Genomic DNA, 24,837 nt, shown 5'->3' on the forward strand with positions numbered 1-24,837 from the left:
GTTTCAATTTTGTGACTTGTAGTAAGAAAAAAAGTTGGGCACTGAATTAAACATTTATTTAGAAAATTAAATTGAACCAGTTTGCATATCATGGCAGCCACTGATATAGCTCTGCCTCTTAATAGCTGTGTAATTTTTGATAAGTTACTTAACATCTTAATCATGAATTTGCTCATCTAAAAAATTACTTATACAAATATAAGTAATTATCAAAGCTATCTTTGTGAGAAGTAAGAAAACGAAGGTAAAGTACATAATGTGTGGCATGTAATCAGGCCTTAAGTGAAGGTTATAGCAATTATTACAAATAATCCCTATATTATAGGAATTATTTGGGTTTCTGAAAAGGTGGTTGGGCAGAAAAGATGAACAATCTCTTCCTTTGAGTCTATTTGCTGATTTAAATTTAGTGGCAAAAGCAAGCTGCATCATAGTTGCTCCTGTAATAACCAGCGACATGGGCTCTACACCCTGCCTGCACAGGCTGTCTTTGCTGTGCACTATAAAGCCTTTGCCAGGCCCAATACAGTGTGAGGCACATAGTGGGTGCTCAAGAAATGCTTGTGTTTTCCGATGCCACTTTTTGATCCTTGCTGTGTACCCTCCTCGACTGCCATTATCTATGTTTGTGCTTTTGTCACCAAGTGCCTACCTCAGTAAAAGGTCATTCCTTGTACAGCATTATATATGAGCCTCAGAGCCAAAAAAATGTTTATTCTGCTCATTGGTGTCTATCAATTTAAGAAATCCATTTTATAAATAAGGATCTTCATTTATATAGAGGTTCAAAGTTATGCCCAAGGGCACACAATTAATGGTAGAGTTGGTTCTGGAACCTAATTGACTTGGTCCCTTCACATTTTTTATAAATAAGGTGGGTTACAAATAAATAAATATGTATCTTCTGCCTCCCAGTTAATATTCTAATACCACGGTGGCTGGCAAAATCAACCTCTTCAATTCTTTAGTTCAATCTTATTTCATAATCTATCTGTAGCAAGATCTGAGGTGAAGCAATGTGAGCAGTCTAATGAACTTAGAAATGATACATTTGGGTTTCCTCACCTTTTACTGAGTCCTGTTGTTTTATTTGCTACTCAAGGATGCGATGTATCTGTTTAACAGTAAAGTGCCAAGCAATCTGACATCTCCTCCTGATTAAAACAAAGTCATCTCAAATACAGATGGATACATGTCATTATGCAAGCTATCTGCTTTTCAGAGCTGCTGCCTCAAACTTCCTGCAGTAAGATGCCCCCTCACACTCCCTGCAGTCCCCCACCCCTGGCACTGGCTTTCCTTGAAAACATATAATCTTGTCTACCTGCATTTTTGTATGTTTAGGCTCAAGCAAAGAATCCATTATGAAAATGACAGAACTGCCAGAAAGAATTATGACTTCACTGCTTAACAAGCTGTGAATTCACTGTGGAGGTAGCAAGGCAGAGAAGCAAAGAAACAGGAGGAAGAATATATATGAAGGGAAACTTGCCTTGGGCTCTGCACTACTGCAAGTTGAGAGTGGTTTTCCCAGCCTTTCAGGATTTCCATGTTTGCTCCACCACAAACTACCTAAGTTTCTTTCCATAGTATGGGGCAGGATTTTTGCCTTTTACCTAAAGTTGGTAACACTTAGAATGATGAAGTTGATGATAATGGCAGCTTGCATTTATTGAGAGGTAAATAGGTACTAATAGTAGGCTAAGCATTTGTGCATATTATTTTATTCAATATTCACAACTTCTCTATATAGCCCTCTCATTTAATTCCTTTAAGGACTTCCCATTGCCTTTAGGATAAAGTCCAAATGTTTTAACATAGCTTATGAGACTCTCTGAGATTCCACAAACTTTTGCCTCTCTCTCAACCTCATCTAATACCACTCTGCCCCTTTCTGGATGGGTCTGGTCTCATCTATACTTTTGGTTCTTCCTGTGTTTATACTTTGTCTTGCCAATAGGCCTTTAAATATATTCCCTTGTAACCACATTTCTCCCACTAGTCACCTGATTATCTCATACCTCCCTTTAAGACCTTACTATTTTTTTTCCTGAAGAGGCTATCTCCAGTTTTCCCTGTTGTTTGCTTCCAAGGTTAAAAAAGAGGAAAAACTCTTTTGTAACTCAGTACTTGAAATGACTATTTAAATTGCACCTTTTCTGCTAGATTTAACCTCTACGAAGGCTGACACCGTGTCTACTAATTCAGTTGTTTCACTAGCCTCTAGCTGAATGCCTGACACGAGTAGACTTTGAATAAATAATTAGAAATCAATTATATGCAAAATCTATATATGAACGTTCCCATTTCCTAGATGAGGAAACAGGTTAAGAGGAGTTAAATAACTTGCCCAAAGACATAATTAGCATATGGTGAAGCCAAGCTTTGAATCAAAGACTGATGTCAAAACCCATGTTCACAATTACTCTACAGCACTGTCTTCTCAAAATTCCCTCCAGCTATCACAGGAAAAATAAAGAATATTTCTACAGGATATTTGTCTTAGAGAAAAATTTAGTAGAAAAAGCTCCCAGGATTCAGGGAGGTGATCTTTTTCCCAACTAATTTCAGAGCTACATAAAAGAAGCTCGGTGATTTAATATCTTTCTGCACCCTGGGCCTGATGGTGTACCTCCCTAAAATCTGGTTTCTGTTTCTCAACTATAGGTGGTAGTGGATAACAGGCAACCTATAGCTACAGCTGTTAGTCCTTCCCACAGATCAACATGCAAAAGAGAAAGTGAGTTTCTCACATTCTGAGAGAGATGTTGCCCAGCCAACAAAGAAACAAAGCCAGAGCAACAGACCACCCAGCTGAGACAGGCTCTGTCTTCCACACATTCTCCCATACCAGCGCCCACTTCTGTGGGGCAGCAGATGACTATGTTCATACACCCTTTTAATGGGGTGCCCCTGAAGGACTCACCTGCCACAACTGGACACAGTTGGCAAAGACATCTCCATGGACAGCCCAAACAATAGCTCCAGATTCTTGCTATGTAGTTGAGTGTTTAATGTTTAATCTGTAGACTATGCCAGAATAGCAACTCTACAGGTGAAAAGCTCAGTAGTTTCAATTTCGTGACTTGTAATAAGAAAAAAAGTTGGGCACTGAATTAAACATTTATTTAGAAAATTAATTAAACTAGTTTGCGTATCATGGCAGCCACTGATATAGCTCTGCCTCTTAATAGTTGTGTAACTTTTGATAAGTTACTTAATATCTTAATCATGAATTTGCTCATCTAAAAAATGGGCTTACAAATATAAGTAATTACCAAAGATATCTTTGTGAGAAGTGAGAAAACAAAGGTAAACTGCATAATATGTGGCACATAATCAGGCCTTACATGAAGGTTATAGTAATTATTACAAATAATCCCTACATTATAGGAATTATTTGGGTTTCTGAAAAGGTGGTTGGGCAGAAAAGATGAACAATCTCTTCCTTTGAGTCTATTTGCTAGTTTAAATTTAGTGGCAAAAGCAAGTTGCATCATAGTTGCTCCCGTAATAACTAGTGACATGGGCTCTACACCCTGCCTGCACAGGCTGTCTTTGCTGTGTGCTATAAAGCCCTTACCAGGCCCAATACAGTGTGAGGCACACAGTGGGTGCTCAAGAAATGCTTGTTGAGACTGTCAACCATGGGCCGTGCAGGCAGTTTAAAGCACAGTAGGCATCTGGATCTTTAAAGGAAATTGTACTGTTCTAAGAGTCATTAAATGAGTTCTTCAGGGAGGGCAGTAACAATATGCCATCTGATTGCTTTGTTCAGAAGTGCTTTCCGACTGAGTTAACCTACTAAAGATGCTGTTCTTTGCTACATAACCTCATGACTGCCAGTCCCTGCTAGGAAGTGGCTTTTCATGATGGCTTGCTGGTACGTGTGTACATGGAAGGAAGAGGCTGGCTACGGGGGAGAGAGCCCCAGAGCAGAATGAAGCTCCTGCCAACCTGTTCCAGCACACTGCTCCAGCACACTGTTGTGTCCTTTTATGCTGTGTGTGTGTGTGTGTTTGTTTTGTAGGGGAGTGGGTGGGTACGTCTGCAGTATCCCCTACGTTTGAAAAACAGGTCTGAATCTCATAGAATTCTGTTAGAAAATCATTCCTCAAGCATAACTTAATTTTCTGAAAGTATTTTATCCTTTGACCACCAAAACCTCTTTGGAGAGAATTAAAATGGAAAAATGTGTAAGTAAGTACATCTCCAAATTAAACCATTTCTGCCTGGGCAGACCAAATTAGCCTTTTCTAGGGTGCAGAGTACAGCATGTTGTCTCTGGTCTTTGTTCTTCAGTAAAAGACTTCAGAGGGAAAAACTATTCTAGAGTGAATAACCTCCAAATGTTAATTTTGCAAAACTAATACTAGTGACTCATTAATATTTGTAAATCATCTAGATTTTGCCATTTTGAAAAACCCCATAAAGTGCTAATTAATAAAAGATATCATGTCTTATTAATGTTCACATAGTAATTACCAAAATCACAAATTCATCTGCTAAGTAGTCAGCAAACAAGACAAACGACTGTGCTCAGTTGAACAGATTATCAAATGCCTTTGGGAGTACAACCTGATAGCCCCAACTAAACCATGAATCAAGCAGCTACTCCTTTTGCCACATGGACAGGCAACAACAATTTCATCTCTCATGTGAGGTGGGACAGAGCAGTGGAGACATCCAGCAACTCGCATTCCCTAGAGCACACGTGCTTATGCAAGTGTCAGCGTTGCTCATGTATCTTTCTCTTACAACCTTTTACTGACACTTAAGATTTCGTCTCTTAGAGAGACATGAGAAAAGACTCAAAAGATGTCACCTAAAGTTAAACATGATCCTGCTAGCTTCTGCATGTAAAATACATATTGGTGAGCCTTCTCAGCTCTCAAAATGGAGAAATTTCATCTTCCTGTGAACTTCTATATCAGTTCATCTCTGCTTCTCTGTATCAGTTCATCTCTGTTTCTCTTCTGACACTCATTACCTGTACACATTCCACATCTCCTCCCCTAGAAAGGCATCTTAAGAACAGAGACCATGTCTCACTAGCCATTCAAGTATAACAACAAGTACTACTACTATTAATTATTAAGATGCCTACCATTTCTTATGGCTATAAATGTGCAAGTCACTTGGATGAGTGCTTTAATTTATTTAACTTTTATTTCTTCTTGTCATTTAATATTTACAACAGCCACTTAAGGTAGGTATATCTTCACTTTACCATGAGGCAACTGAGGCTCAGAGAGGCTGAGTGACAGAACTGGGATTCATCCCTAGGTCTGAAAGATTCTAAAGCCTTTGCTAAACTGTATGCTAAACTGTACCCATGCTAAACTGTACGTATCCAATATGGTGCCTAGTTGAGGGTTAAGTACATAGCAGACATTGATAAATATTGGTAGAATGAATGAATATCTTAATATCAATTAGCTTCTGCATCCCCTTGGTGGTTAAGATTAAACCTTTGCAGTTTCTACTTTTCTGTTTTCTTCCAAGTGTGCATGATATCAAGGATTATTGTTAGTACTGTGTATCAAAATGAAAGCTCACCTTACCTTTTTTATATCAGAAAATAAACACCTCTCCAGGACTCTCCCTCCTAGTTCAGAGTCTGCCGGGATGATATTCACTATTGGACACATTTGATGGCTTTTCATTTGTATTGGTGTTACTCACATGTTGGACTGTAAGTTAGATGGTAGGAAGCAGCCTAGTGTTCTTGGCATCTCCTCTCAGCTCTCTTCAACATCCTAGACTCCACAGCACATGGGGCGGGGACCTCAGGGTCTGGTGGCCACTGACTTCACAATAGTCAATGTTTCCTAATGGTGGGATAATGGGCTTTTGCTAGTTTAACCCTCTCAGCACATAGCATTCTCCCACTATCCTGGTAACAGTACCATTACCATATAGCCCATGTGCTTGGAGGAAGTACACCCTACTCTCAGTTCTAGAGTAGAACTCTGGGTGGTTTAAGCCCATCAGCACATCCCATTGGCTTTGCTGCAGTGATCAGTTAAAATCAGAAGACTCAGTTCAGGCCAATGAGAAACAAGGAGGTGTTTGCTGGGGCTTCTGGGAAAAAATGCTTCCTGGCTCAGATAACGACAAGGGAAGAGGTTCTCTCTCCCTGTTGGAGATTCATGTAGAACAATAAAGATCCGGAAGATACTGGAAATAATTTTGGAAGTATAATGGAATTCAGCTTTAGGAGTAAGCGAGATGTCATAGGAAGCCAAGAAGAAAAATGGAAAAAAGTATTTCATTTGATGACATAGGTGAGCCATGTAATCAAGCCTTGCTCCAAAGCTTTGACAGCTCCAGGTTTTTCCGCTACATGAGAGTCTAAATTTCTTTTTTTGTTTAGCCGGTTTTGAGCCAGATTTTCTCTGACTTGACACTAAAAGATTCTCAATATATCTAGGTGACAACTTTGATTGTTTCATGCTCATCCTCATATTTACTTTTCTTTTTCCAGAAAAACAAGTATGACAGAGGTCTGAAGGACCAGAGGGGACCACTTATTAGCTCATCACAAACTTGAAACAGGCAAAATGTACCTGTCAGAGCCTAAGTAGAACTGGATTGCATGATGTATGGCAGTGATCTTCCAGAGCGCTCTTAAGTGTGTTTGACACTAGTGAACTGTGTTTGAGTTGATTCTCTCTATGGCAGTCCCAAAGCCTAATTATGAAAACATGATAAAATCATTGCACAGTTAGACCATTGCACCATTGGCATTCCTAATAAACAGATCAGCTTAGCCCAGCACGATCCCTAGTGGGTTTGTGGGAAGCCCTTCTTAGGTTTCACAAATACTAAACATTTTCAAATGAATTAGTGAATGGTAGGAGTGCAAATTAATTCAGCCATTATTGAAGACAGTGTGGCAATTCCTCAAAGACCTAAAAACAGAAATACCATTTGACCCAGCAATCCCATTACTGGGTATATACCCAAAAGAATATACATCATTCTATCATAAAAGACACATGCACACATATGTTTATTGCAGCACTATTCACAATAGCAAACACATGAAATCCACCCAAAGGCCCATCAGCGATAGACTGGATAAAGAAAATGTGGTACATATACACCGTGGAATACTATGCAGCTACAGGAAAGAAGAAATGGTAGTTTGTTCCTTTGCAGGGACATAGATGGACCTGGAGGCCATTATCCTTACCAAACTAACACAGGAACAGAAAACCAAGTACAGCATGTTCTCATAAGTGGGAGCTAAATGATGAAAACATATGGACACATAGAGGGGAACAACACACACTGGGGCCTTTTGGAGGATGGAGGGTGGAAGGAGGGAGAGGATCAGGAAAAATAACTAATGGGTACTAGGCTTAATGCCTGGGAAATGAAATAATCTGTACAACAAATCCCCATGACACAAGTTTATCTATGTAATAAACCTGCACTTGTACCTGTGAACTTAAAATAAAAGTTAAAGAAAGTATCAGCTACTTAGATAATGATGTTCTTCTCTGACACCCCTGTGCTGTCTTTGCTCACAAGGACAACTGCAACTGAAAAGCACCAAGTCAGCACAAATAAGGGAATTACAGGTTTCAATGCAAAACCATCTTCACCAAAGTACAATGGTAGCTGCCTGAAGTTGAAGTAACAGCTTGGATCTGGTCTCTTGGACTTCTGATTGTGAAGGATGGGCCCTTCCCAAGTACTGGAGATTTAAGTACAAGGATAAGAAAGGACAGGACAACAGGGAGTCACCAAAGGGGGGTTATCCAGAGAGTGAGAAAATGGGATACAGTAACCTCTTGCTTTTTATTAGGGCCAGCTTCATAGATGAACAACTTGTGCAGTCACACAGGACCCTGTGGTCAGAAGGTCCTCTTTGTTTAGCTTTATGATCTGCTTTCACCATCCTGAAATTTGAAATACTTTTTGAATAAGGGACCATAACTTTTCATTTTGCTTTGTGTCCAGAATTATGTAGGCCATCCTGCTTGTTATAGATTTTTATTTCCCTCTTTACTAAAAATCACAAGGAGCAAAAAGAATGTGTTAGTTTGCTGAGAATGATGGTTTCCAGCTTCATCCATGTCCCTGCAAAGGACGTGAACTCATCCTTTTTTATGGCTGCATAGTATTCCATGGTGTATATGTGCTACATTTTCTTTATCCAGTCTATCACTGATGGGCATTTGGGTTGGTTCACCATATGCATTTTAATGTATCATGATCTTCTTTTGGTTAACAGTAATTTAACTCCAGAAAATACAAGAAGTTTGCTCCAATATACTGCCATTCCCTCTTCCCTCCTTTGTGCTATTACTGTCCTATATATTAAATCTATACATGTTACAAACCCAACACTACAGTGTTAAAATTATTGTTTCACACAATCCTATGTCTTTTAAAGAAATTGGGAAAAAGGAGAAAAAATATATTTTATGGAATCTTTTATACTAACATATTTATCATTTACAGTGCTCTTCATTTTTTCCTGTGGATTTGTGCTATCTTAGAGTACCATTTCCTGAAGGCCTTTCTTCCTTTGGTACATCTTTTAAAACAGGGCTGCTAGCAATACATTTGCTCAGTCTCTGTTTATCTGAAAATGTCCTTATTTTGCCCTCATTTTTGAAGGATAGTTTTGTTAGATACAGAATTCTTGTTTGACATTATTTTCTTTTTGCAGTATGGATGTGCCATTCTTCTTCCTTCTGGCATCCATGGTTTTAGATGAGAAGCCAGCCTAATTGCATGGATGCTCGCCTTTCTATGGTGCGTGCTATTCTTCTTGCTGCTTTCAAGATTTTCTCTTTGGATTTGGCATACAACAGTTTGACTATGATGTGTTCAAGTGTGGATCTATTTGTGTTTATCCTGCTTGGGTTTCTTTGAGCTTCTTGGGTGTATAGATTAATTTTCTAAAAAATCAAATTTTGGAAGTTTTGTTCAAATAGGTTTTCTGTCCCTTTCTCTTCTCTCCTTCCAACATTCCCCTGACATGGTTGTTTCTGTGCTTGAGCTTGTCCCACAGGTTTTTGAGGGTCTGTTAATTTTACTGCAGCCTGTTTTCTCACCATTCTCTAGATTGAGTAATTTCTATTGATTTATAGTTCACTGATTCCTTCTCTCTCAAACCTGTTGTTGAACTCTCCAGTGAAAAATTTTAAATTACCATTATTGTACCCTTCAGCTACAGAATTTTCACCTGGTATTTTTAAAATAAATTCAATATCCTTATTAAGAATCTATTTGTTGATCTCTTGTTACCCCACTTTTCTTTAATTCTTTAAACATGGCTTGCTTTAGTACTTTGGAAATATTTATAATAGCTGCCTTGAAATTTTTGTCCACGAATATTTGGTAACACTCACAGAGTTTCTATTAACTGTTTTTCTTTTCTTGAGTATGGGTCACACTTTCTTTTCTTAAAAATGGGACATTTAAGATAACACATTGCAACTACTCTGAATTCTGATTTTTTTTTCCCTTTATGGTGGTTGTTGCTGGTATTTTGTTTGTAACTTGCCTGGACTAAATCTGTGAAATCTGTTTCCCCTAGGCTACTAATGCCTATGCTAGTCTAAAATATATATACATTCCTGATTTTATTATTTATTTATTTATTTACTTTTTTTTTTTTTTTTTTCCGAGACGGAGTCTTGCTGTGTCACCCAGGCAGTGCAGTGGTGCGATGTCAGTTCACTGCAAGCTCCGCCTCTCGGGTTTATGCCATTCTCCTGCCTCAGCCTCCTGAGTAGCTGGGACCACAGGCTCTGATTTTATTTTTAAACTTGGCTTGCTAGAGGTTGCTCCTGTGTCTGTATAGCCTTAGTGGTCAGCTCATGATTGAACATCATTTATGTTCAAACACCTTAAACCACTAAGATTTCCATCCTTTGCCCTTTTTCACCTATTTTCAGGTAGAGGAGCATATACAAAGTTCAGGCTCTTTTCAAGCTCCCCTGAGTCTGATATCTGCTGGACCTTTTTGAGTCTCCTATGCACATGCATTGAGACTCTGGGTAAACCAGAAGCATATAAAGGGCTTCTGTCTCTTCAGTCTCCACTGCCCATATGCACAGCCTCAGCCAGCAATATGCTGTCTCTGATCACAACTGCAACTTCAGGCTGATGGAGCTGATGGCCCTCCCAACTCACTCCCATCCAAGATGATCATTTCTATTGACAACTTTGCTTGGTGTCTGCACTGCCCAGCTCTTCAAACTGGTTGAGTCTCCTTCAACATCTACAGAGAAGCTACTGGTCATCATGGCTTGCTGTACCTTGGCAGAACCTATAGGCTGGGTTGAGGTGGATGAGAGGAGCCCTAGGTCAGAACATCTCAGATTCCCAGTGTTCCTGAGTGATGCCCCATGATTTTTAAAAAATAAACACTTCTCAGGTTGTCATAGGCCTTTGGCTGATTTCCAGAGCACAAATAGTTGAAGTTCCCAACTTTGCACAGCTCTATCATTGCATTTTGGGAAGAGGATTTACCCAACCTCCTCCTAGAGTCATAGCTAAAGGTCCACTCTTTGCCTTGGGTTTTGACTCGTCTCTCTCTTCTTCCTTCATTTTCCCCTTTCACACACTTAAGTTCAACACATGCTAGTGGCTCTAGAGCAATAAAATCTTTCTTGCACATATAAGATAACTTCAGCAACAGATTATATAGTACTATTGATATAAACCACACAGATTAACTTGCGGCAAGTAAAAGCATTCAGTGAATTCTCTAAACACCGCTTGCCATCTATCCTTAGGCTTGTGGCCTTTCCTGCAGGCAAGGAGTGGTGGATATCTGATGCTGCCTGCATGCTGTTACACCTGTCACAACTCTAGCACACATCACTAAATGACTGCAACTTTCTTCCCCACTAACCCTAGACATGGTCTCAGAATCTTCCTCAGACAGAACTCCAGGCAGCCATTATGTGGTTCAGAAGATGAGACCTTGTAGCCATACTTTCTTCTTTTTTTTTTAGATGGAGTCTCACTCTGTCACCCAGGCTGGAGTGCAGTGGTGTGATCTCGGCTGACTGCAACCTCTGCCTCCTGGGTTCAAGTGATTCTCCTGCCTACTCTCTCCTACTCCCTGAGTAGCCGGGATTACAGGCACCTGCCACCATGCCTGGCTAATTTTTGTATTTTTAGTAGAGACGGGGTTTCACCATGTTGGCCAGGCTGGTCTCCAACTCCTGACCTTGTGATCCACCCGCCTTGGCCTCCCAAAGTGCTGGGATTACAGGCGTGAGCCACCACACCTGACCACCTTCAAGTCCCCAAAGCTGAAATGTATAATTCATCGCACTATCTGCTGTGCTTCCACATATCAGTCAAGGCTTGGGGTTGGTTTCCTGAGGAACATGTCTTTTTTTACTTGTGCCTCAAGCTCAGCTCCTGTGACAGTTTTTCTTCTGAACCTTTGCACTTATTCCTTTGGTGATTTCATCGATCTTCATGATTTTAAATCCCATCCATTTATTGGCCCTTTTTAGGTTTATATATATATAGTTTTAGATCAGACCTCTCCCCCAAACTCCAACTCTCTACATGCCATCTCCACTTGGAAATCTAAAGGACACCTCTAAGTCACCATACCCAAAACTGAACTGTTCCCACCTGGGGCCTCTTCCACCTATAGGCTTTTTCCATCTTGATTGATATTAATTTATCTGCTCAGATGCTCAGACCAAAAAAAAATCGAGTTATTCTTAATTCTCTTCATTCTCTCTCATACCATCAGGAAATTCTGCTGGTTTTACTTTAAAAATAAATCAGAACCCTGTGCCTTCTTACCACTCTCATGCTACCATCCTAGTCTGAGAAATACCATCTTTCACAGGACTATTGCAACTGGTTTTACTACTTCTAACTTTGATCTCTCATATTCCATACTCAACATGACACCCAGAGTGATCCTTAAACCCTGGTATACTATACTCAACATCGTAGCCAGAAAGATCATTTTGAAAAATGAAGCTGATCATATCAGTTTTCTACTCAAAACATTCTGGTGGCTTCCCATTTTGCTTAGGGAAAACGCCAAAGGCTTTTCAGTGACTTACAATACTCTTCATAGTCTGTCTTGCCACCTTCTTCAATTTACTCATCTTTCACTACACTGCCTCTTACTCCTTTCCAGCCTGGCTGGCATCCTTAATGCTTCCGGAAAACATGATACCGGCTTTTTGGAGCCTTTGCATTGGCTATTTTCTTTTCCTGAAATCCTTTCTTCAAATATCCAAGTGACTAATTCTCTCACTTCCTTCAAGTCTTTGCTCAGATATCACCTTCTCAATGACGCCCACCCTGTATTTATAATTGCAAACCCTATCCTTCCCATCTGTGTGTCCCCACTGCCCCCCTACCTCTCTCTTCTTCCACATCCCTCTCACTCATTCCCACATTTCTGTTCTTTTCACAGCATATTACTTTCTACTATATGATTTACTTATTTCCTATCCTTAATGTTTGTCATCTGTTTCCTCCTTCTCTAGAACGTAACTCAAAATGGGTGGGGACTTTTGTTCAGTGACATATCATTTCACGGTTTCTAGAAATGTGCCTGGCATGTAATAGACATTCAAAAAACATTTGTTGAATGAACAAGTCAGTGGCGGATCTATGGTTCTGATATAGTTTTAGAAAACATGCACCGAATGTGAGAACACTTTCCAAAGAAATGTCAGGAGAAGCATAGTTAAAAGAAATGTCAATAGACTCCATGAAAAAGAAGAGTCCATGGCAAAAAGAAGAAAAGAAAAAAATTGATTGGGAAATGATGGATATAATATACTTATCTTGGTGAATCATGGGGTACATTAGCATAGTAAAAGTTATGAGAAGTCCTACAGGAAAAAAATGGGCTTAATTTTATTATTTTAAAAAAGAGTTCAACACAAGCTCAAACTTCAAAAAAAAGATCTCTATATTATATTGTATAAATAAAATCAGCAGCAGTTTTGCGTGTGGGCTCTGGAGATAGACTGCTAGGGTTTATATCTTGGCTTGCCATTTTCAAGAGTTATTTGATATCTCTAAGCCTCTGCTCTTTTATCTGTAAAATAAGGTAGTATGTATATTACAGGTTTGGGGTTAGAATTAAGATAACATAAGTAAAGAGTGCCTAATACATAGTAAGAACTCCCACAATTTTACAAATTAAACAATGATCTAAATGCCTGTGATCTGCCAGTTATTATTCTTGATTCTGGGGATACAGATTAGAAATTGGTCCCTGGTCTCACAGAATTTATGTTCTGTAGGCAGAAGACAGACTAGAAACGCATAAACCAATAGATGAACATTTTCTGATAGTGGCACTATTATGAAGAAAATAAATCAGGGTTATGTGATAGAAAGAGTGGAATGGAGGGCCGCTTTAGATTGAATAGTCCAGAAGGATTTTCAGAGGAGAGGTTGCTTATACTGAGAGCTGGTCAGTGAGGATCCAGTCAAGCAAGGGTCTCTCTGGAGGAACAGCAGCACAGGCAGAAGGAACAACAAGGACAGATGTGTCAAGGGAGGAATAAGCTTGGCTTGCTCAGGATTAGATAAAAAGTCCATGTGGCCGGTCATGGGGAGTGCTGGAGAAAAATAGCATTTTTTGTAGCTCTAAATAACACTAACCCCTCTGGGTCTTTATTTGTGGGATGACTTTTCAATTTATAATTCTTTCTTGGGGGAAAGAAGAGAGGCCCTGGAGGGATTGTGGCAATGGGCCAGTGGTCTGGAGGGGAAGAGGGAGGCAATGATCACAGTTCTACAATTCAGGGAGAATTGACTAGCCTGTTTTGAACAGGCTTCCCAGGTTAAGGTGGTAATCTTTTCTCTCCACCATTCACAAAAAGGGCAGTGGGGTTAGGTGGACATGAAATGTCAACTCAGAGGATAAGGGAATATGAATTAAAAATGCAGAAGAAAAGGCTTGTACCTGGGACTCATTGACATTGTGGTTTCTCTTGAACCCTGATGCTCTCATTGTTGTTGAAGCCTAAGCTCATTTCTCTTTGTTGATATTAGAATTTTATGTCTAAAATTTCTTTTTTATGTATTCTCATCCCACCTTTCTCTTTTTGGAATGCAGAGACTAGTCTCTTGGATATAGCTAAACATCCAGGAGAATGCTTAGCAAATACTACATGGTATTACTTTTAACTTGCAAAAGCTTAATTGCTCACCATATTATAATAAAGTCCCCCTCACATGTCCAGTGAATGTAAATTCTCACTGGTGTTCCAGCTAGTTGCCTGAATATTTTGTTCACTATTGTGCCAAAGATAATTTTTTTTTTAGTGCTCTTCTATACTCTATAGTTCTATACTCTATACTTCTATAGTTGAGCTCTTCTATGCTCAACTATAGTTGAAAGGAGGAGAAAGTGATATCTCTGTAACGCAAGCCAGAGCCTTCCGCAATAATACATTGGCAAGTGGCAATGTGATGAAAATGTTTTAAGTTTAAGATGTTTCCCATCTTAGTGTTTCTGAGTGCAGATCCAACCTGCTTGTTATTCTTCTGCTACACAATGGGAAACGGAGGTAAGAAGATTGCTGACCTCCCTGCAGCTTTGAGACAAAATTTCTTGACTGCTAGCTCACAATAGGCCTTCTTGGAACTGTCCGGAAATAGCACCCTCTCTCAATAATCTCTTCTTTCTAAATGGGCAGTGCTGTTTTGATCAACTTAACCCCAGTCAAGGGTACCCTATAGCACCAATTCAAAGATTCAAGGGTTGACTGTTTGCTTATCGAGATTTACTCAGATGTCATCTTCCTTCTTTCTTGGCTTTTGAGGCATTTCATTATTCCTAGCAACTCTAGTCGAGGGTAAACAAGAGGCACTGGGAATAAAATTGAAGCCACTTTTAGCTTCTTATTAGCAGGTATGGGAAAAACCTGGGGGTAACTTGGGTGGGTGGTAGAAAGGACTGAAATTGTCCAAAGTGAGGTTTGAGAAATATCTATGTGTTCTAATTAGCCCCACCTTAACTTTTTCTTTCCATAACATAGTTTACAGTGAGTTGACTATAAATGGAAAACACCTCTTAATTCTCTTAACAATTAATAAAGAAGTTACTTTCCTATATAATGTAGAAGACTAATTTAGAAGAGAATTGTGTGTGAGTGCACACATGGCATATGTGTAGATGCATGCACATGTGTGAGTGAATGGATTCCCCCAACCTCCAGCAGCATATCCATGTCTGGTCATCAGTAATAATCTGAAATATTTCCTGTCATTCTTCCTGAAACACCAGGAGAATTTCAAACTCTTTGAACCTTCCTTACTATGTTTGAACTGAATCGTTTAGATTGGCCCACCCATTCATTCAGTAACTATTTACAAACATCACTCCCTTTTATTTGTTTGTTTTCCTTAAATTAGGTCAAAGTCATCTCCAGGGAACTGGGATTCTTGAATTCAAGGCCTATTGTATTCTAAGGTTTATCAAGTTATCAGCCTGTTCCTCAGCTTTCTATCCTGGTTTGAAAGGATAATTTGAATTACCAAAGATATTAAATTGATATGGTTTGGCTGTGTCCCCACCCAAATCTCATCTTGAATGGTAGTTCCCATAATCCCCACATGTTGTGGGAGGGTCCCAGTGGGAGGTAATTAAATCATGAGTGTGGTTACCCCTATACTGCTGTTCTTGTGATAGTGAGTTCTCAGGAGGTCTCATGGTTTTAAAAGGAGCTTTTCCCCCTTTTGCTTGGCACTTTTTCTTGTCTGCTGCCCCGTAAGACAGGCCTTTGCTTCTCCTTTGCCTTCTGCCATGACTGTGAGGCCTCCCCAGCCATGTGGAACTGTGAGTCCACCAAACTTCTTTCCTTTATAAATTATATTTCCTTTACAAAGTGTTGGGTATGTCTTTATTAGCAGCATGAGAACAGACTAACAAACAGATCTTTGGACAATAGATTCCATGAAGAGACTGAAGACTCTAGTGGCCCAGGTGGCTGGATCTTCTCCTAGCTTTCCTCTTCTTTATATACATCCCATTTGTGATCATGATAAACAAGGTCAAAGAGCAGTGAGAAAAGGAAAACTAACCACCTAGTATATGCAGAGAGATATCAAATGCTGAAGTAGATCAAGAAGACTTCCTTGAGCAAGGTGGCAGGAGGAGAAAGCTATATCTAGCAGAGATATTACAGCTGTGGAGGTATCAAAGAAGCTTTAAGAATATGGAAGGACAGCCTAGGAAACTGTTTCTTTACCTGTACCAGCACTAAGCATGCTAAAATATTCACGTGGGAATTATATCGTATGCTGTTTTAATTAAAGCTGGTTGTATTTTACCTTGGAATTGTAACTAATTCTGTTTGCTCTTTGAGAAATTCTTATATATATATTTAATATCCTTTGCTTCAGCAGCTGAGATTTCAAGTAACAGGGATTGGAAAATAATCCCATGTGTTTCCAACTGGATGAATTTTTTGGTTGTAAAGTTATTTCCTAAGATTTTTTTTTCAATTAACATATTAGATCCTTGAGGAGTATCCTGGATAAATGCCCAAGTTGCTCTTTGGTTAAGTAGAATAGCACAAAGTCTGTATCCAGGGAACCCAATCCTCTGATTACAGAGCAGGTCAAAGCTGCACCTTAATTATTTCTTTAAAAAATCAAAAGATTTTTAAAATGATTATTAGGGAGTTTTTATTCCCATTCTCTCTCAGATAAGTATTTTGGCTATGGCACCTGATTCTTGAGAAAAAAACAAGAGAAAAAAATAAAACCTATTATCAACCACACTTGGGATAACATTAAGGGCCACCTCACTTTATTCTGAAATTTCTACTTCAGGGAGATTACCAAGCTTCCAGAGAGAAGCAAAATGAGACCCATTTAAGAACATGTGACCTATTATGACAAACGGAAGTTCTGAGGTGTCCTGGAGTTAGAAGAGGTAGTTTTTCATAAGAAAAAAAAAAAAAAAAGAATCTGTTGGGTGCCTGGGGAGACTTTGGCCTCAACAAATATACCTGTAGCTTTTCTAGGTTTAGCTGTAGCCTAAAATTTAAAACTAAATATTTGAAAATTGTATCCAATTTCCTCAAAGCTGAAAGAGAAATCAGAGACCAAACTTTTTTTTTTTTTTGATTGAAAGGTGTTGCTGAGGCGAACAAAGACTATTATTCTAACAACATAGAGCACGTTCTTCCAGATCACCAGCTGATAATGTCTGTAAATAGGTAGGGGTAATCTGAATGTAGAATGATGGAGAAGACAGAATTTGCCTTTGGTATGGAAAAAAAGATGGGAAATTATCACTCTTCTACTGCAAAGCATTCATACTCCATCAGTTACCATTGATTAATTTATGTATTTATTTATTCTCCCTATGATTATGTATTGAACTTAAATTAGTTTCTAGGCATTGAAGATTCAACAGTAAATCAGACAGACTTAGATCCAGTCCTCAAAGTACTTAAAATCTATCTGTGCCTCTCAAAATTCATATGTTGAAATCCTAACCTGCAAGGTGATGGTATTAGGAGCTGGGGCCTTTGAGAGGTGACTAGATCATGAGGGCAGAGCCCTCACAAATGGAATTAGTGCCATTATGTAATAGGCTCCAGATAGATCCTCATTCCTTCCATCATGTGAGGTACAGCTAGAAGGCACTGGCTATGAGCCAGAACACAGGCCCTCACCAGACTCCAAGTTTACCAGCACCTTAACCTTGGACTTTCCAGCTTCCAGAACTAGGGGAAATAAATTTATGTTGTTTATAAGCTACTCAGCTTATGATATTTTATTATAGCTGCCTGAATGGACTATGACACTGTCTAATGAAGGACACAGACAATGATCTAAGAGTAATTATGCCATGTAATCCATGCCAATGTGGGGGAATGCCAAGTAGCTCTGGGAGCACTTAGCAAGGCCACCCAGCAATATGTGGGGATGGTGGTAGGCTGTCAGGAAATATATTCCCTGAAGTGGCATTTTATCTGAGGCCTGAAAGTGTGAGCCAGGTAAAGGAGGATTGAAAGTAAAGAGGGCAAGAAAAGAGAAAAAAAGAAGTTCTCATAGTATGTTGGAGAAATTAAAAGAAGTTTGATATGTCTTCAGTGTAAAGTTTGGAAAAGGGTAGTAGAAAACATGGCTAGAGGAGGTAGCATGTCTTAAAGCTGTGCCAATCTGAGACCTAACTTCTGAGGTCTGCATATGCTTAGACTCAGATAGAGCTCGGTTTGATTCCCAGTTCTCATCTTTCCCAGCAACTTAGGCAAGTTATGCCACTTCTAAGTCTCATTTTCCTTATCTATATAATGGGGAATATACCTACTTCCTAGGATTGCTTGGAAAATTAAATGATGGAGCATATTTGTACCTGGCAGATTGGAGGTATTCAGCACATGGGAGCTACAGCTGTTGCTGTTACTACAGTCAAATACAATGGCATTCCAACAAGGAATAATGTATCAGGAAAGTAAGCTGTGCTGCCATCAGTTTAGGCATCAGCAGAGCCACATATGTTGACATTTTGGGGTAGGGTAACTTCCTGATGTGTCTCAGTATCTTATTCTTTTGAGAGTTTAGCCCTATCCTTTGTTTCAAGAAAGCAAAGATTTCCTGCTGTAAGCAGTGGAGTCATTTGATACAATCATTGTACCGATGCATTATTACACTTTGTCCTGGTCATTCATGCTGCCTAAGAAGATGCCTAAATGATCATCCCACTCCCCCTCTGAGTGGGCATAAGAAGTAAATGAAATAAATTAATGCAGTGGTTGCTAATACCTATGTTACCTTCTTTTTGTTATCAGCATTAAGACTCCCTGTAAGCAGGAAAAGAAAAAAAAAAACCCTAGACAGTTATGAAGGATGGTTTCTCAAAAAAAAAAAGAAAAAAAAAGACATGTCTATTGAGATTTTTACAGTCCTTTTGATTGCTTTTCACATCACTAGGCTCAAACAAACAGAATCTCTCTGTACAGAGAGAGAGTAAGAGGACATGCCCAAAGCACTAAAGCTCTCTCTGAGCCAAAAAAAGAAGCCTGTCATCTCATTTCGTTTAGCCCCTACAGCTGTGGGCTTGGTTTTTCTATGTTAATACTCTAACACACCTGTACTGAGAATTTACTCCTTGCCAGGTAACTGGGGATCATAGAAATAAAAGACATACTCTAAGCCCTCCAGAGGTCCTTGTTCTGTTGTGGGAGACAAACCAGTGAGCCAGGGTTTTTTTTTTTTTTTTTTCTTCAATGCTGTCTAATGGACAGTCCCTGTACTAAATGCTTCATATGCTTTATTAAAGTCCTCCAAATCATTCTTCGAACTAGACAGTATAAAATTCCATTTGTGGATAAAACAATTGAGATTTAAAAGTGGTTACTAGGCTAGGTGTGGTGGCTCACGTCTGTAATCCCAGCACTTTGGGAAGCCAAGGTGGGCGGATGACCTGAGGTCGGCAGTTCGAAATCAGCCTGGCTAACATGGTGAAACCCCGTCTCTACTAAAAATACAAAATTAGCTGGGCGTGGTGGCGCCTGCCTGTAATCCTAACTATTTGGGAGGCTGAGGCAGGAGAATCGATTGAACCAGGGAGGCAGAACTTGCAGTGAGCCGAGATCACACCATTGCACTCCAGCCTGGGTGACAGAGTGAGACTCCGTCTCAAAAAAAAAAAAAAAAAGGGGTTACTAGTAACTTCCCCACAGATAGATAGGTAGTAAGTGGCAGAGCTGGGATGGGGCCAGGGCAGTCTTGCTTTTGCACTTTATGTCACGCTACCTCCACACTCCTCACAGTCTGTCAGTGGGTTACTTTGATATGTGTTATTAAGGGGTTACTTAAATACTAAGTACTGTGGAAGAACTGTGGGTCCACAGAGAGGAGGGGCTTTTGACAGAAGGCAGAGAAAGAGAAAGATGGAGTCAGAACAACTTGCCAAGGGAGGTGGCCTCTGCTCTGAGATTTGAAGGCTGAGCAGGGGTTGGCCATGTAAAAGCGTGAGGAAAGGAGACATCCTTTGAGCTAGAGTGAGCCGCAGTTACACCTTCATGGAGGCTTAGAGAACAGGATGTCTTCAAGGAGCTGCAGGTCGCTCAGTACAGCTCTTGGTTATCTGAAACAATAGAGGGAATGTGTGGGACAGATGATCTGAAATTTATGTCTGTTTGGCTTCTGTATGTACAATGCTTTTATTTATTTATATTCTGCCTTGTTCCACAAAGGTTTTGAAAGAAAATTCATTACATGGTTTTTATGCAGTGACCTTCCTAATTAAGTTTTTCTCAGCACTGTCATGTTCGTCTTTGTATTCCCTGAGCCATATGCAGAGAGACTTGAACAAAAGTTGAATTGGATTTACATACTTTGAGCACTCTGTAAGCAGTTAGCAAGGGCAACTGGTCCCAGAAGCTTGTGGGTGGAAAGGGAAAATTTTACTGGGCCAAAACGTAAAATTGCTTAGATTGAGGTACCGTATTTCATGGATTCCAACACACTATTGATTATAGGGTATGCTGTTATTAAACTTGAAGTGCTATCAAAAAAGAAAAAATCCTGTTCATTAAATTATAGCACAATATAAACTCACTATTTATTGCAAGATGTACTCTGATTTCAGATATATTAAATGTGGAAAAAAATGTGTCTTTAAAGAGAAAATGCATGGTGATATTAACTGCCACCCCAAATAGTCAGAAATTCTAAAATGTACTGATTCCCTAGTTGACATGAGAGAAAATGAGAAGTCTTACACATTTCTGGATGGCAATTTGCCCAACAACCTAAGCCCAAAAGATTCTGCAAACTCTTTGACCTAGCAATTATATCTCTAAGTCTGTGGGTTCGGTTTTTCTATGTAAAAAATAATTAAAGTTAAAGAAATATTAATTTAAATTTAAAAAGTTACATTGCATTTTAAAAATCAGGTAATAAAGTATTTGTTATAAAATTACTCCTGTGAAAAAATATATTTACATTTCATGTTTACATAGGAATTAAAATCTTGAATGACATATCAAAATGTTGACAGAGATTGTCTGGATGAAGCAATTTTGATTGATCATTTTATGTTCTAATTTTTCAAAAATTGGAAAACTACTGGTTAGATAATAGCCTTTTTTTTTTTTTTTTTTTTTTTTTGGAGACGGAGTCTCCCTCTGTTGTCCAGGATGGAGTGATGGAGTGCATGGAGTGCAGTGGTGTGATCTCAGCTCACTGCAACCTCCGCCTCCCGGGTTCAAGCGATTCTCCTGCCTCAGCCTCCTGAGTAGCTGGGACTACAGGCGCATGCTGCCACGCCTGGGTAATTTTTTGTATTTTAGTAGAGACAGGGTTTCACCATGTTGCCCAGGCTGGTCTCGAACTCCTGAGCTCAGGCAATCAGATATGGGCCTTTAAGTAGACAATACACATGTGAATATTGGAAAATTAACTCCCTTGTCTTAGAAACTTTATTTTTTATGAAGTAGGCTCCCGAATCTTTCCTGTCTCATCAATGAGTCTGTCCAGGCTCCAGGTGGTTCCAACTGAGGCCCTGGTTAAAAGGGTGTGAAGATTATTTGATTCCCAATTGGAAATACAGCTTTATCACCTGGAATTTTCCCTTAAAAGTTGATACCTAGAAGGAGAAAATAAAAATAAATACTTCTACCTCAGGGTACCAGAGGGTCTGGGGAATGAGATCTTTAGGATGTAATCTTAGTCTGAGGCAAACTGTGAGACCCTGAGCACATGCAAGTCACGTTCAAGGTCCTGCGAGTGGGAAAGAGGGTGATGAGCAGAAGTCAAGCTTAGGCTTTAACTTTTGCCGTTGCTTAAATGGTAAATCCTCCATCTCTAAGAGTCACACTGCTACAAATTCACAACTTTTGTTTTGTAAGTCATTCATAATTCTTCATAAATGTTTTTTCTAAAAGACAAACTTTTTGGTGGCCTAGACTCCACTTTAAGGGGAAAATGCAACACTGACTATATCTATTTATGAGGTGAACTGGACCTCCAGCTTCATAGAGGAAACATTTTTGAATGGTCAAACATAGTATTCCTGCTTGAATAGGAAAAATTGTAACTATCCATTTGGTATTTGTATTTTATCCCCAAATTAGTGAGTTGCCTTTTTGACATTTTTTTCAAGGTAGCTTTATATTTATGTATAGCTTGCTTTTAAAAAATAAGCTGTTCTTATACTTCCCAACATTATATACCTAACTGTTCCTTAATTTAAAGCTCAGCTCATGTACAAGTTTTATTTTGCAATCAAGTTTTATTTACTTGTTTATAGAGTTTGGCTTGTCATTGCTTTTTGTCAGCTCTGCAAGGTTTGAGCCATTTGTAATCTTTGAATATTTACATAGTATCTATCTACCTACATCTATTTTTTATATAATGTATGGCAGTTGTAACCTAAAAGAGTAAAACAAAGATTTCAAGTGCCATGGAAGTCTAGGTCAAGAAGAGATGAGTTAGCATTTGGTGAACAAAAGTATTCTAGTGGGCATCTACTGTCTGTCTTTCTTGCATCATTTTCTTCTTTCTCTGGATAGCAGAACTCCATGTTGATCTTTCCACTCCACTTTGTCTTAATAGAGCTACAAGACTCAGAGCCCTGCCCTCCTGGCTGCAGATTCAGGCCTGGATGATTGAAGCGCCACATCTACTTGGCCAGGATAGTTGACTCAAGTGTGAACATCTATTCCAAATCCAACAGAGAACTTCTCTGAAATATTTATATATGGACACAGAGAAGGAGAATTTTTCTCCTCTTTTTTGCTTTCATTTTGGATTGTGAGCCATAAGAATGCCAGTCAGGAGTTATACCTACTTGTTCTGGCCAGATGGAAGAAGTCCAGATGGAAGAACATTTGCTAGGAAAAAAAAAAAAAAAAAAAACATAAGGCTACTGCCCAAGGAGAACATATCTAAAAAGGGAGCACAGTGACACATATTTAATGAGTCCTTAGAGACTGGATGCCACCTCTGCACTTTGATTTCCCAACAAAATCCCTTTTCCTTTTCTTCGTATAAACTTGATAGAATTGGGTTTCCGTCATTTGAAACTGCCCAAGTGCTTGACTAATCCTTGGCCCCTTAGTTATCTTCCAAATCACACTAGGTGCATACATATCCTCCCCATGCATCCACAGTTGTCTGTGTTCCACTGAATTCTCTATCATATGAGCATCCAAACAGGTATGATTTTATTAAATTAGTATCAGTGTAGTTACTCTAAAGAGAATATGAGTGACTTCAGCCTAGTATACTTTCCATAAGCTGTAGCCTTCTCCTAGAAGTATTCCTTGTTGAATAGTTCTTTGCCCTAGTGTTCAGACTTTAGTACTGGACTAGGACATTTGTCCACCGCTGGTGCATTTAGAGCCTCAATTTTACATTGCTGAAGACCTAGCACAATCAGAAGGAATGAGTTTCCTGGAGACTTGTCTTCTTTGTTCTCAAGATTACCAAAGGCCATTTTAGAAAGAAAATGATTATAAGGCTACATGAAATGCAACAAGATTTTATAGCAATCAAGCCTGACTTTAGAAGGCAGCTGGAAAACAGGACACTCCTCCTCCCACCCTTTCTTCTCCCCAACAAATGCCGTATGTCTGTTCACAATGCATTCTGGCTAACTGCTATGTGGTTGACCTTCGATACTGAAAAAATGCCGAAACACTTGGGACCTAATTTTCCTTTCAGCTCATTGTTATAGTCACATTTAATATGGTTGAGGGAAAACATGAAAATTATGACAAACTGGCCTGAAATTCTTTAAAGTAGTCCATCAATAAGACAGATCTCTGGATAATTCATAATATTTGTGATGGTTCAGAGAAGGAGCAGTCTTTGGGGCCCTTGAAAAATGATGCTTCTGTTGCCTAGGGATGTGTTCAGAACCACGTCAGCATTTATGTCATCTGTAGAAAAACTAAAAAACATTAGGTTGGTGCAATTACTTTTGTGCCCACCTGAGAATCTTTCCACTTCCTTTTTCTATGAGCAGTTAATTCAATTTCAGATTACTATATTGGATGCAGAACAGTTAATAGAGGAGTTTGCTAGTCCATGTGTGGCATAGCAGAATGAAGAGACTTTTTATTGCATCTGTATAGTAAATGAAATTTCCTCCCCAAATTAAAATAGCTTTTGTGTTGGTTTCTTAGGGCTGCCATAACAAAGTCACAAACTAGGTGTCTTAAATGACAGGCATTTATTCTTTCACAGTTCTGGGGACTAGAAGTCTGAAATCGAGGTGTTGGCAGGGGCAACCACCCTCTGAAACCTGTAGAGGAGAACCTTTTATTGCTTCTTCCAGCTTTTGGTGTTTGCTGCCAATCTTGGCATTCTTTGGCTTGTAGATGCCTCACTCCGGTCTCTGCCTCCCCAGTTGCATGGCCATCTTCTTCCTGAGTGTCTCTCTTATGAGTACAACAGTTATATTGGATCAGGGCCCACTCTAATTCAGAATGATCTCATTTTAACTTGATTTTTCAGATTACATGCGCAAAGACTCTTTTCAAATAAGATGACATTCTGAGGTGCTATGAGTTAGGACTTCAACATATTTTGGAGAGAACATGATTTAACCCTTAACAGCTAAATTGTTGCCTGATTGTAAAACTAATATAATTAGTGAAAAAGAGAGGTATAAAGAAGAAATTAAAAATCATCCAGATTCCTCCCACCAAAAATAACCATGTTAACAATTTGGTGGATGTCTTTTCAAATATTTCTCAAAACAAATGTTCTTTTCTTATACCGTCAGAAATAAGTGAAGTTCAAGGACAGAAGCAGTTGAAGATGTCTACAGTTTTGTGCAGATTATAACAAATGATGCTGTGATGTGTCTTTCTTCTTTCTCTTTTTAGTTGC

At 39.1% G+C, this 24,837-nt stretch overlaps 1 protein-coding gene across 14 annotated transcripts in view; it reads right to left on the reverse strand.

Annotated features, from left to right (window-relative positions):
- PPP2R2B (protein phosphatase 2 regulatory subunit Bbeta) overlaps positions 1 to 24,837 on the reverse strand; it is a 483,915-nt gene that overhangs the window by 319,454 nt on the left and 139,624 nt on the right. For 4 of the 14 annotated variants that reach the window (XM_057302358.2, XM_057302357.1, XM_055112754.2 and 1 more), the window contains one exon: positions 22,790 to 22,832. The exons of 7 other annotated variants lie outside the window; for them this stretch is intronic. In XM_057302358.2, the coding sequence (XP_057158341.1) occupies positions 22,790 to 22,832 (43 nt within the window). Of the gene's footprint in view, positions 1 to 2,926; positions 3,086 to 5,564; positions 5,929 to 22,789; positions 22,833 to 24,837 lie in introns of those variants that run through there. 3 more of the 14 variants (XM_055112759.1, XM_055112758.1, XM_055112760.1) reach the window with 3 other exon arrangements.

This window comes from Pan paniscus, chromosome 4 (genome assembly GCF_029289425.2).
Source record: "Pan paniscus chromosome 4, NHGRI_mPanPan1-v2.0_pri, whole genome shotgun sequence".
NCBI classification, from domain to species: Eukaryota; Metazoa; Chordata; class Mammalia; order Primates; family Hominidae; genus Pan; species Pan paniscus.